This window comes from Paroedura picta, chromosome 7, assembly GCF_049243985.1.
Source record: "Paroedura picta isolate Pp20150507F chromosome 7, Ppicta_v3.0, whole genome shotgun sequence".
NCBI lineage: Eukaryota > Metazoa > Chordata > Lepidosauria > Squamata > Gekkonidae > Paroedura > Paroedura picta.
Window position 1 is genome coordinate 72,918,769 of NC_135375.1, and position 14,240 is coordinate 72,933,008.

General features: G+C 39.3%; 1 protein-coding gene across 7 annotated transcripts in view; it reads left to right on the forward strand.

Annotated features, from left to right (window-relative positions):
* Nucleotides 1-14,240, forward strand: part of SMARCA2 (SWI/SNF related BAF chromatin remodeling complex subunit ATPase 2) — a 130,707-nt gene that overhangs the window by 99,633 nt on the left and 16,834 nt on the right. For 6 of the 7 annotated variants that reach the window (XM_077344894.1, XM_077344896.1, XM_077344898.1 and 3 more), the window contains exon 29: nucleotides 7,931-8,148. In XM_077344894.1, coding sequence (XP_077201009.1) covers nucleotides 7,931-8,148 — 218 coding nt within the window. Of the gene's footprint in view, nucleotides 1-6,035; nucleotides 6,159-7,930; nucleotides 8,149-14,240 lie in introns of those variants that run through there. The other variant, XM_077344900.1, reaches the window with a different exon arrangement.

Below are 14,240 nucleotides of genomic sequence, written 5' to 3' on the forward strand. Positions count from 1 at the left end.
TTTCCCAAATGGCCAAGGCTGGTACCAGCACACAACTCAAATCAAATCTTGATTAGAAACAAACCTTGTTAGCACTAACCACAACTAAGGCCTATTGACATAAACCTTATTAAGAGTAGTTATCAGTAAGGGATACTGAAAGCAGAAAGAAGTTGCTGTGCAATTTTTAACTATCACTCAGGAATCACAAGCTTTATATCTGAACTGGCCTCACTCTCCTACACTGCTTCTTCCCCCCACCCCCATATTTTTGATGATAAAGGTCATCTACGTGTCCATCTTTCACTGCCTTAAATATTTAAAAGGGATTATCTCTGATAAATATGGTTCTTATATTTTTTTTAAACTTAAACTGTTATTATATATTTACATATGTATAACAAATTTAGTTAACTGCTGTCAGACAGGAATGACTCTTGCACTTTGGGGTTGGGGAGAAGGAGTAGGAGGTTGCTAGGCAGTTGCATCTTTCAGTAGAAAGCACTGCGGGCACTGCTGTTTGGCTAAGGGATCTTAAACGTGAATTGGTGCAGGTATTACAGCTTCCTTTGGTCTGATGGTAGAGTTAAACAAGATAGGCTGTGGCACTTAGGCATTGGGGTAGGAGAAGTGCAAAGTTATGCGGAGGTGAACTCTCTACATGAACCAGAAAGGAAAGGTTCATTTAAGGGATTCAGATAATAATGATGGCTACTTCCAAGGCCATTCTTCACAGGCGGCTGGCTGAGGGTGACATGCATTTGGGACATTCCCGGGGAGGTGAAAGAGGCAGTGGTGTGGCCTTTATTGAAAAAATAACTGCTGGATCCTACCGACCTGGCCAATTACAGCCCAGTGTTTCATATAGCATTTCTAGGTAAGGTGATTGAATAGGTGATGATAGGACAACTCCAGTGATTGTTGGAAGAAATTTCAGCACTTGACTCTTTCCTGTCCTGTTTACGACCTGGCCATGGGGCGGAGACAGCTGTGGTTGCCCTGAAGAACGATCGCCAGAGGAAGCTGGATCTAGGCAGGTCAGCGCTGCTGCTCTTATTAAACCTGACAGCAGCGGTTGACACAGTTGACCACCCACTGCCTAGCTGAGATAGGAGTTAGAGACCCAGCCTTAAGGTGTCTGAAGTCCTTTCTCCAAAACCAGGGACAGAGGGTGGTAGTCAAGGAGAATATGCCCCAGTGTAGGGCCCTAAATTGTGGGATCCCCAATATTGTTCAACAACTATATGCACCCTCTCGCCCACCTGATACAGATTTTCGGGCGAAGGTTTCATCAGTATGTGGATATCACCCAGCTTTTTCTGTCAATGCACAGCCATCAACACCCTGAACAACCTGGCCAAGTGTCTGGAGGCCGTGATGGATTAGCTTGGGTGAAGTCAGCTGAAGTTGAATCCAACCAAGACGGAGGTCCTCTGTCTGAGCCAGCATGTAGAGAGATGGGTGATACAGCTTCCAGCCCTTGAAAGGGTGTAACTGACACCAGCACCTGCTATTATGAGCTTGGATGTGATTTTGGACCCCTCCTTATTGATGGAGGCCCTAATCACAAAGACAGTACACCTAGCATTTTTCCATCTATGCCAGGCAAAGCAGCTTGCACCCTATCTCTCAGTGCCAGACCTAGCCAGAGTGATCCATGTGACAGTTACCTCTAGATTACCTGCAACAGTTACCTGCAACTCACTCTACACAGGGCTGCCTTTGAGACTGCTCCAGAAACCCCACCTGGTTGATAATGTGGCTGTACAAGTCCTGACAGGGACTCAGTGAAAAGCACATATAGCATCAGTTCTTGCCCAGCTGCATTGGCTCCAGATTGGAGACTGAATCAGGTTTAGGATGCTGGTATTAACCTTTAAAGCCCTAGCTGCCTCTTTCCTTATAATCCCCCAAGAGCTTTACGATCTACATATCTGCTCAGGGTTCCTGGCCTGAAGGAGGTGAAATTGGCCTGGTGGGGCCTGTAAGACAGAGCTTTGCCACAGGGCTAATGGTTGAAGCCCACCATAAAATCCACCCAAACGGTTGGCCTTACTACTAGGAGGAGGAGAAGCCAGCAGATCAGCTCCCTGTCGGAGGACTCTCCCCATCAGGAAATTTTAGAGGGGGTCATTTTTATTTTGTAATTGTTTTAAATTTTTTAAACTTATATGTGGATTTTACGGTTGTTACCTGCCCTGAGTGTTTCGAAGGGCAGGTTAAAAATAAAAATATATTATTATTATTGTTGTGACTGTTGTTGTTGCTATTGCTGATTTACTTTTCCTAGTTACTGCCAACTTGCTGATTGGGGGTTTACTGCCAGCAGTTGAGCTGGCAATGGCACCCAGTGTTGCTGTGCCAAGACCCGATGAATCAATATAGTTGTGGCCTAATCATGCCCTCTGATGTTTCTGTGCCATTCTTCTCTTTCCCTCCTGACTGGTCTCTATTCTTTAAACATATATAGCAGAAGAGGGACAGAAAATTGTAACTTGGCTTACTTTGAGTATGAACTTCCGGAATTTTATTTGAGATTATTATTATTATACCACAACAACATCCTCAGTTTCATTGATATAGGTTCTCTGCATATTTTAACTTAAACAGTGAACAAATGAAGACAGTTCCAAAACTTCTGAACACTTTTGTTGGTATGTTTTCCTAATAGTTTTGCTTTTGAAAACAGTTTTAGTTTTCATAGCTTTATACATTATGAAACTATGGTTAGAAAAAATACCTCTCCAACTGTGTCTTGGGGTTCTGTATCCTAACTCCTTTCTGGTGGTTACCAGGGATTCCCTGTACTGTTTTGGAGCACGTGAGTGCATGGATTTGGCTTCTGGCTGGGGTTTCTGCATCCAGCAAGTTTACACTGTTGTGGTTTGACTGCTGGGATACACAATACTCTTGAGTAGAAGCTTGTTGAATACAGTATTTAATATAAATGTTTGTAACTCATAGATGTAGAAAGTTGAGCTGTAGATCCTTACAATGTTTTTGTTGTATAGCAATGGCATGCTTTGGGTGTATCATATTTTCTAGCTATTATGGACTGATCTATGCTAAGTTGCTTAGTGTCTTACATTCTAACTAAAACCTAAGCCCGATGTACCGAAAATACAACGGGTGTTAGTAGCCCTCCATGGGACCCCCCCCCCGCTGCTCCCGCCCCCTCCCTGCTGCGAAGCCCTCTTCCCCAGCCCCCTCTTGCCCCAGGCTCCTGGCTTTGCGGCAGGGAAAGGAGACGGGCCAATGTTCCTGTGACACGCCGGCCCAGCTCCTTTCCCAGCTGCAAAGCCCTCTCGCCCGGCCCCCTCCCACCCCAGGATCCCAGCTTCGGCGCGGGGAAAGGAGCTGGGCCGCCACATCGGAGATAGCTCCTTTCAGCCCAGTTCCTTTCCCCGCTCCGAAGCCTCACCCGGTCAGCCCGCTCACCCTGTCGGCGCACTGATGTCTGGGATGGGCCAAGCGGCCAATCAGGAGCCGTGTGGTGGCTCCTTGGCCCTGGACAGACACTTGGAGGGGCCAGTCGGAGGGGCCCCTTCGAGTTTTTATCCCAGATTCACCCCGCCCCTTTCTCCACCCACTTACCCCTTACTCTATTTTTTAAAGCAGTTTACAGATATCCACCTGTGACCCCCCATTTGTGGACAGCTAAATCCATAGATTGGGGCCACATGTAGGCTAAAGAGATTTTTTGCAGGAGAATAATAAATCAAAAAAGAAATACATAAAAGGATTTAAATAGCCTAAAAATGAAAATTTACATCAGGCAGGTTGTTGTTGGCTGTGCAGCCTAGAGCTCTGTGCTGGGTCCAGCAGAAGTTGTGCAGCCCTGGAAATGTCCTGGGTCTAGTAGCTTCACAGCCCAGAGCTCTGTGCTTGGCCTGGCAACAGCTGAACAACCCAAGAACCACGCAGGGCATATTGAAGCCCGGCAGCCACACTGGACCTGACAGTACACCCCAGGTGCAGTGCCAGACCCAGCAATGGCTGCTGGAGCGCTCCAGGAGCACTCTGGGCCCAGCAGCAGCAGCAGCAGCAGCCTCATAGTCTGGAACTCTGTGCTGGGCCTGGAGGGAGCACAGCCCAGGAGATTCTCTGGGCCCAGCAACAACATGACCCATCAAATGTCCATCGTCTGTGCTGGGCCTAGCAACAGCTGCCATACAGCCCAGGGCTCCAAGCCAGACCCAGTGGTGGTTACTGGAAAGATAAGGGCTGTGCTGGGCTTGCCAAGAGAGCGAAGGGGATGGGATTCCCTTTATTGCGAGTCTTGTAGACCTCCTCTTGTTGGAACTAAATGGTTTAAGAGTAAGTTTAGTAATTCTAGCTATACAAAATTACCTTTGGCTTTTATTGCTCAGATATTTGCCATAGATATTTGACATGGCATGTTTGATTAGTGGAATTTTTGGAGCAACTGATCTTGTAGATAGTGATAAATTGAAATTCATTGAGGGCAAGAAATGAGTAGTTTACAAAAGCAAAACATTTATATTTGTGTACATCACTCTATGATAGTAAAGACCTTTTGGACAACTTCACGCCTGAGGCAAGTTATCCAGCCGTTCTTCCACTTGAGGTAAAAATATAGCAATATATGAAATACATGACTTCTTTTAACAGTACACAATATATGCTGCTTAAAGAAGGTTGTCTAATTGTGCCTAAACATGGAAATGGTGTTGCCCACCATTCTGTTTTTGTTCACATCACTCACCTAGAATTAGTTGAACTTATGGGAAATGGCTTAGTTATATACGCAGATTGTATTCCACCAGTCAGCAGCTGGTTCTAGGTATGTTAGTAAAAGTAGCTGCATTCACACATCACAGCAAGATAATTAAACAGAAGTTTATCAGCATCATGCATTAATTCAGTTTGTTCACTTTGAGAATAGACATCATGAGCAAATTGGCCCTTGATTGAACCAATACATGTATATATGGCACAGTTGGCTATTAGAATATAAGACACTAATCTCCACACAAAATAGAAGCAGTAATATCCAGTATTATTTTTACATTGTACTGATCTAATTAATAAATAATAAAATAAATGCATTTTGAATTGGAGTAATAATAATAACTACTATGGTCTGCCACCTAACCTAGTTGGATTTGTATATATCTTCCAGTATTTCATACATACAAGCCTTAATTTGATGAAATTCATGTCTAAATTGGTATGCCTTTTCAACAAAACTCAGAGAGAGCAATTTTGATTTTTTTGTAGTTCAAATGACTGCAATGTCAATTCCTCCAATTCACATTCTTATAAGTAATTTGTCAACACATGTCTGCTAAACACAAATAAAATGCAAAGAGATTTCATTGTATAGATTTGATAATATTACTGTTTTTCTCAGATCATTTTTTAAAACCTCCGATCTATAACCAGCAGGTTCAAGCAGTCTTATAGGTGTGGCATGAGGAAATATTGGTGGTGGTGGGGGTGGGGGTTGCTGAGGGATGTGCTTAGCCTGGATTCAATTTTTAAAAACAAAGAAAACAACTACTACAAAACATGGAATTATTTCATTTCAAAAACTGCACTTTCAAGAGCACAACTAAATCAGTTGAGTTTTCTTTTGTAAAGGCCATTTTTAATATAGCAATCTCAAGAAATCCAAATATATAATTTTCTAAGAGAACAAAGAAGCTGCGCTTTGTATGTAATGCAGCTTTAAAATGTGCACTTTATTACTGTATATAGTTCTTTTTCAAAAGTATATATTTGGGTTCATATATATATATATATATATCACATATATATATATATATATATATATATATATTGATACTGTAATTAAAATGCTTCCAGGGATCAATAACTGCCCGGCCTCTAAAAAAAAAAAATCCTGATTTGAGTTCCTGGAATAATAAGGGGAAAATATGATAAGTAGTTGTCAATATTAAAGCAGGCTGAAGGAAGAAGGCTTCAGGCCTTGTGGTAGGTAGAATGAAACAGCAGATTTGAGTATCTACAATCCTTTCCAGTATTACATTTTCCGTAAAATAAAATTACTTGTATATGAAAACATAGCCTTTCCCAGCTCTCTTTTTTTTCCTGATCAGCTGATGAAGAGACTAGCAGCTCGCTGCTTTGCTGGCTTGTTAATTTTATCCCCACTAACTGTGATTTCCGATAGCCGGCCTGCTGATAGTGGTAAGGTAAATATCCTTTTTCATTGCCGTCTTGAAGATTCAGTAGAGCTACATCACAGGCATGTGTAGGTGTGTTACACATCAAAAGCAGGGGTGTGCTCTGTGTTTTCTGTGTACAAATGAGTGCTTAAGGAGAGCAATAACATTAACTGTTGACAGCCTTGCATGCTGTATTTATTATTAGCATTTCTAGCATCCAAGATTTGCAGAACAGTTTCCTTTTCTTAATCTTCGCTAGCTGCTGTGGTGTATCGTGGGTGTCCTCCTTTAGCCAAATGAATATTAATGAATTTGTGTGCAGATATTTTTTTTTTGTTGCCTTCCTTTCTTCCTCCTTAACTCATCAGAGATCTCCAGCTCCTTCATAGTGGTTATCTGAAAGCTGTGGGAAGCGTGATGGAAATTGTCTTTTGATTATTAAGGCCTGGGTTTCAGGCTCTCCCCTCAGGATTGTATGTTCATGTTTGTTCTGTCGATTTGCACATCGGAGGATGAATAGGAAACAGATTCAGAAATCTCCCTGGCGTTTTTAACATGCCAGCCTGTTTTGTGTGGTGCAGCAGGTTTTATGCACAAAAACGTTTCGTGAGAGACATACCCGAGTAAAAGAAATTATGTCTGGGATGTAATCACTCTTTGTATATTGATTGTTACACTCACATGATCATAAATATTAGCCATGTTTGGTGCTGTGGAAAAATGAAGGTAATTGCCTTATGATTAGAGCGCTTTCAGCTCTGAGAAAGGATTGATTAGCATTTGCATGTATTCTAGGCAGTACAGAGAAGCAAAAGGGACAATATCAACATTTATGTTTTGAGAAAGCATTAATCATAAATGCTGATGTGATTTATTTTAAAGATTGGGGTATTTTTATCTTGCATCTTTTCAATGTACAATTTTAGGAAAGACTGAACTGTCCTGTATATCTGGCTTTTTTTCTTCTATTTTAAAACCAAAGAAAGTTCAGCTTCTCTGACTGTCACATGGATTTCTTAGATAGAGTGTGAACAGATTTCCTTTAAAACAGGTTTGTTTTTGTAGCAGATTTCACTCTCAGTGCATAGTGCTGTTGGCTGTGGTTAAAAGCATACATTTGCAGGTAATTTTTAAACAATATTTATTGCCTGATTGTGTTTGAATTGTATTGTTTTTCCCATCCCATAATACCAATATTCTTTACTGTATAACAATGCATTGTCCACCTTCTCTGCATTATCAGTAATTGTTATAAATGGTGAAAATTATGTGTTGTTTTGGAAAAATGGTTTATAATTTTGGAAATTCTATTGGAAAACTCTTATGCTTAAGTATGCGGCCTGTTGACTCTTTGAGGTTATTATTGTGGGGAAAAGGTATGTGTGTGTGTGTGTGTCTGTGAGGGTTCATGGCTTCTGAAGGAGACATTTGCCTTATAATGATTGCCTTGTCTATAGTCATGTATTAACATTGATATATGAATGTAACAATTAAAATACCATATTGACTGTGTTTAGAGTGTAGGTGTTCACTGCTTCAGCATCTTAGGCCTTCTGGGGTGTGGCCTTTCGACTTTATCAGCTACAATGAAATTTTTCAAGATAATACCTATTATGGTACTTTAAATTTAGTCCTACTGATTATCCCTAAGGTTTCTTTTCTTTTCTTTTTTTGTTCAGTTTGCAGTTATAAATTAAATTCTTGCTGTGAGGTTATTTGCACCTTGTGGAGTCAATAATTTGTACCTTTTGTTTATATCTTTTGATTTTTCAAATATTTTCTGCTTCCATTATTATTAGGCAATTGAAGACGGCAATTTGGAAGAAATGGAAGAGGAAGTGCGGCTTAAAAAGCGGAAAAGGAGAAGAAATGTGGACAAAGATTCAGGCAAAGAAGATGGAGAGAAGGCAAAAAAGAGGCGAGGAAGACCTCCAGCAGAGAAATTGTCTCCCAATCCTCCTAAGCTGACAAAACAAATGAATGCCATTATTGATACTGTGATCAATTACAAAGACAGGTGAGCTTACATTAACCTCAATCAGCTTTCTTTCTTTCTTTCTTTCTTTCTTTCTTTCTTTCTTTCCTTCCTCCTTCCTTCCTTCCTTCCTTCCTCCCTTCCTTCCTGTTTTTATTTGTAAAGACTTGCTTAAAGATTATATATTAGCCTTCTAAATCATTTGGAGACCTGGTTATATTTTATATATGATCCTACACATTTCTTGCATACATTCCATCCACTGACAATTTTATCTTTCAAGATTTAACGTGAAAGAACACAAGCATATATACAAAGACAGATGAGTGAGAAAAGACTTTATTTTGGGGGTCTCTTAATTCCGCCATCTACTTATTGTCATTTGTGAATGCAAAATAGGTATGAATTCAGTGATCATAGTTACCCTCTAAGCCGTGTAAATAATATATATGCTTATGAACGCATTTGAAGAGGGCAGCTTATAAGTATGCCTCTCTTGTTTTTTTCAGAAGGAATGGTGGCATTATCCTACTGGCTCCTGCACCAACTATTATAGCAAGTGAGGTCATGTTAGGTAGTGGGAAAATGATAGTTGGATGCTAGGAGCAACTATGGACCCTTTATAATTTGGAATAAACTATGCAGTTGGTTACAGTTAAGAATGCTCAGCCACCTGGTGGTTTGGCTTTGTATCCTACTTGCTTCTTGCAAAGACCTGATTTTTTCAGCGATTGTTTATTTAGTTGGTTGACCTGTTTGTGGGTATTTGACAGGTTGCTTCACTGTTGCTTACTAACAATGTAGTATTATTCAGTTGGATGTTTCCACATGCACATTATCACACAACCCAGTTTTCTACAACCCCCCCCCATCCTTGCTGCTTAATTGTTCTGTTCAGCTGCCATTTAAATAGAAAATTAGATCAATCACAGACCATATAAATCAGTCATCAATAAAGGCTATGTTTCCATCCAATTCTGTCCTTTGGTGCCCATCTAAGTAGTACTCAGTGACACCAGTAACTGCCGGTCAGTTTGAGTCAGCAGCATCTTTACGCATGTGTAGTTTTGGGTGCTCACAGCATCTCATCATGAAATGAACAGTCTGGGTGATCAGCACATATGTGAATGTTTGCCACCTTTGAATATGGTAAGTTCAACAGTCAGAGATGGCAAAATTTGAAGCATACTTAGGTAGAATCATTAGGATTGCAATCTTGAGAGGTTTTGAACTATTTTTTTTAAGACACATTGACAAGACACAAGATTGTTATGATTTCCTAATTACTTTTATTTCATGTATTTGATTTTGAAAAAACAAAATCTAGGCTTTGTGTGGAAATCAAAAACAAAGTTTTGCAGCCTTCTAAGTTCATTGATGCCAGTGATACCATAAGAGCATAACTGCTTGTTTTGTAGTCACTTTTCAGAATGAAGATACATCATAACTCTTAAAATGCTGGGATATTTTGGCTAATATAATAGCTCACCTGAAAATCTTTCCTTTATAGTGCTAAGAAAAGTTTGGCAGTCAAGTTCCATAGCATTCAGTAAAAGGAGCATTTTCAAATATATTCTTCTAATGTGAATATTATTTTGGTGACATAAATGTGTTATCTTGCCTTGCTTTATTCCCCATATTTCTTTTTGCTTAGCCAGTGCAGAGAACAATAAAGGTATGCATATGATACATGAAGTTATCTCCCTTTAATTAAAACCATTGCAGATGAAAATTTTATTTCTGTGGGTTGGATCCCATGCCACTAAGAGTTGTAAGACCCTATGGAACAAGATCTGCCCCCACCCCCTTCCTTAAGCAGATGTCTCCTATACTTTCTGCTTGGTGTGTTGGGAACCTTCATAACTAAACCATAGTAAATGGCAAAATTGTCAGACTGGAGATTAAATATGGCAGTTCCCATTTATGCAAGAAGAAGCTGGGGATGATCTTTTCTGATTCCCTCTGCTTACTGTAGTCCACTATGTTGCACTGCATTGTTTACACAGGTCCACTGACCTTCAACAGATAACTTTTGAGGTGTGCAAAGAGGTGTGTTAGTGGGAAGAGACGTTGGGGAACAATCAACTTCTGCAAGCTTTTTCTTCTTGTGTTAACTATAGTGTCCAATCATAACATCAGAATAAAAGTTACAATGTTCAAAATTGCCAAAGGATTGTCATTAGTAGGATAACTTTTGTAAATGCAGAAAAATGTTGTCATGTGTAAAAATACTTTTTTTGATACCTAAAATTCTTGATGGTGTTGATCAGGAAGAGATACATTATGGTCTTGAAATAGAAGAATACACTTCAGTGCTCCCATGACAAGGAGCTCAACTTCTCCTATATAGATTTTCTGCACAACATTGTAGTATTTATAACATAATAATCTTCAAGCCGGCTGCAGTCTAAAATGCAGCAGGTGCTAGCAGCAGAAAGGGGTGGGTGGGAGGCAAGCCTCCAGAGGCACAGAGAAGCCTCTTGCCACCTTGGCGACACCCCCCGAAGGTGGTGGGGCGGAGGGGTGTCGGCCTTGGGGCTGGTGGGCACCAGGCTGCTGCAGGCAGCTGCTCTGTTTTCTTTTACCATTACATCATCCATTTTGTCGAGAGAAAACAGGCAATTCCAAAACTGGTTCAAAATCCTTTCTAGGAAAAGTTAAGCAAATACTTGTATGTATTTTAATGCACCACAAAAGTGTAAGAATATAAAGTTTGGCTCATACCATTTAGACTCTATGAAAGATGCAAAAGAATTTTAGTTTAGTTTATGTTCTGCCTTTTTATAACAATTGAAGGGGATTACAGAATTTAAAATGCAATAGGAACAGTATAAGGCATATAATAAAAAATGTAATAAGCTTACTAAGTTAGAAAGCCATGTAGTAAAGCATGACATAAATGCAAAAACTGAAGGATAGAAATTAGCAAACAATGCAGTAAATGCAAGGAATACATGCAATAAACTACCTTTTATAACTCGACATTGTTACTTTGTAAAAATAACCTCTTGACCAATTCCATTTTACTAAGAACTTTTTGTATGCTTGACTTACTCCTGATTTTTTGGGGGAGTTGATTCATGAGCATTGAAATTGGTTTGGACATAATTGTTCTGCATATTGTGGAATTAGTTTATTTTCTTCTGCAAGTGCCTTCAAAAATGAGGTGCTTTTGTCATCTGATGTTATCAGTGGCTTCATACATACAGCTCGTTTTAAAAAGACATTAAAATTGGTATATCTATGGAATGTTGTGCCAACAGGTGTAGGAGGTTCTATAAATTCCTAGAATTATTAAAGAGAGGGTGTAGTTTGACCACGAGATCAGTGATTATAAAGTGGCTTGGGTGTGAGTGAACAGGATAAAGAAAACCCACAGAAACATTACATATGAGGAAAAAGCTGACTCAGAATTGGCTTCCCAAAAAAATAAGGTAAAAGTGGTCTCAAAGAAACTGGAGGGAAAATGAAGGGAAATTTTTTTTTAAATGAAAGTGAAAACTATAGACACAAAAGTTTGGGGCCATAACTGATGGGAGGAAACCACACGGAAAACCCCTAATCCCTTTGTTAAAATGCCATCTTTAACAATTCTGTTTTATGCATTCTGTAGGATGGGAGAAGTAGGGAATCTTTCATGATCACATCAGGCTGGCAATTCCACAAAGTGGGAACTACAATCGAAAATGTATGGGTATGGGCTGCTGGTGATCCTACTCATTTGCAGGGTAGCACCTTTAGCAGAATTTGCTCGGAAATAATGTCAGGTGGAGGTACTTTCTTTGGGGGCTAATAGATTCAACCCTCTGATCAATCTTTTTGAAACTGAGGGAGGTTATTTTAGGATTCTAATCTGCGCTGCAGATTTGATGCCTCTACTTCAAAAAGTAGCACCTCCTCCCAAGTCCCAAATACACTCCATTATACGCAATGGGGAACATTGACTATAATGTTCCCTATAGAGCAGCCTTTCTCAACTATTTATCATTGAGAAACACCTGAAATATTTTTCAGGCTTTGAGAAATCCCAGAAGTGGCGCAATCATGCAGAATATGGTTGGGAAGCATAATCCACCCAGGGCCCCTCCCTTTCCCACCACCTCCAGGCTTATCAATGGCCATAGAGGGGGGCAAGAGTGACATGACCATATATGATCATATCATCCAATAAATGCTTAACCACATTTTAAAAATATATAAAAAATAACTCCCACTCATTTGGGAAACCATCCCTGGACCATCAAGAAACAAAAACACTGATTAAGAAAGCCTGCCATAGAGTATAATAGAGCCAAAACAATTCATGAATCCTGAATATTTAATGAATCCAAATACCATACTGGTACTGGGATTCAGGAATATCGGGAAATACCTATATTTTGGGGTTCAGTATTCTCAAACCTGAAAAATACTGGACAATGGGGTTGGTATTACACACTGGATGTTTTAGGTTGTCTTTGAGCATAGATTTGGGCTGAGTACAATAGTACAATAGTATAGCTTTGAGTTTACTATCGAATATGCAATGCTGCTAGCATAATACAATACCTAAATTCTGTTTCTTGCTGTGGCTCAGTGGTTTAATGAATTTTCTTATCCTCTCTTGAAATAATGGTTCTCCGTAACATAGAATTCTTATGGTAGAAGGGGATCAATAGTACTTATCTCCACTGAAGAATTTGTCTGGTAAAATAAAAGTACCTTAATTGTCAATATGATAACCTTGATTATAGATATGAATGATCTAAGAATAGTACACAAATAGTTCTTCCCGTGACATTAAACATATTAAAATGTTGATAGTATTATATAGCCCTCCAACAAAGGAATAAAAATACATACAACTTATTACTTCCAGCTTGTTAGAAAATATAATAACTCAATAGTGCTTGTGATTATTATAAAACGTATTCCAATATTTTTGCATAGCTATAGAAGTTTGCCCTCATGAAGTAAAGTATCTTTAATTTTGTAAAAGTTTTAGGTAAAGCTTACTGGTCATATCTTTGCAATATTTATTGTTTTAAGACCAAAAGCACAGAAGATCCAGAGCACTTAACATGACATGGTGCACAGAAGAAATATGTCATAAGAATCCCATTTCTCATATTAGAAGGAAGGGGTGGTAGAGAATGAAGATGCACAAGTCCAAAGCTCATGCATCTTCTGTTGTATCATTCTGGTAATGTATGAAACAACGTAAAGCTGCCACATTCATATATTCCAAGTTGGGGTACAAAAGGTAAAGCTCCAACAAAATATGAAAAGCCATTCAATCAAATAGCTTTCACCTTAGTTTCCTTCCCACAGACACATTGGCATTATAGAAAAGGACTGAAAAGTAAGTTTTGCTTCTAGTGCTCACAAAGATTTGAAACTGTTGTTTAATTAGTAGAGGATTGATTAAGCTCTATGTTTTCAGCCCAAAATAAAATTTTAAAAGTAAAGACATCAAGCTAGGTCCCGTACTCCAATAAGAAAATATTAAGTGCACCAAGCTTACAATTTGTATAGCACAGTATCTTCCTGGCATGCCACTGTAAGGTTTGTCTACCACAATATATTTTCCTTTGCTTTTCTCCAAAATTTTACACTTCAATTAAAACCTTCGTCTGAAATATCCTCATAAGTATGACTCGCTGTTATTTCTTCAGCCCCAGTAATTCTCTGAGTCCTTTGATAAAGCAGTTAAGGGAGAATAAACCAGTATGGCTAGGGCTAGAACTCCTCTTTAATTATACTAAAAATGTTTACATTTTTTCTCCTAGAAGTCTTGGAACACTTTAGAGGTCCCTAGTGGATGTTTCTCCTACTGCAGTCACCTCTACATCCATTATCCTAACTGAGAGCTCTAGCTTTGGGATGTGATTCCCATTAATCACCAAGATTTTAAGGCCTCTGTAGTAGCTTTGAGATCCTCACATGCCAATTCTTTATTTGCCACAGAAATAATTATTTAAGCTGACATCCAATCAAGGATGTATTAATGTCTGCCACTTACCTTGCCAACCTCTTTCAATAGAGCAGATTTGGATCTATAGCTATGGCTTCCATGACGTAGGCTGTGATCATGAAGTGCAAATCTACAAAACAGACTTATCTAGCTACCAAACAGTTTCAAGAAAATGAGAATA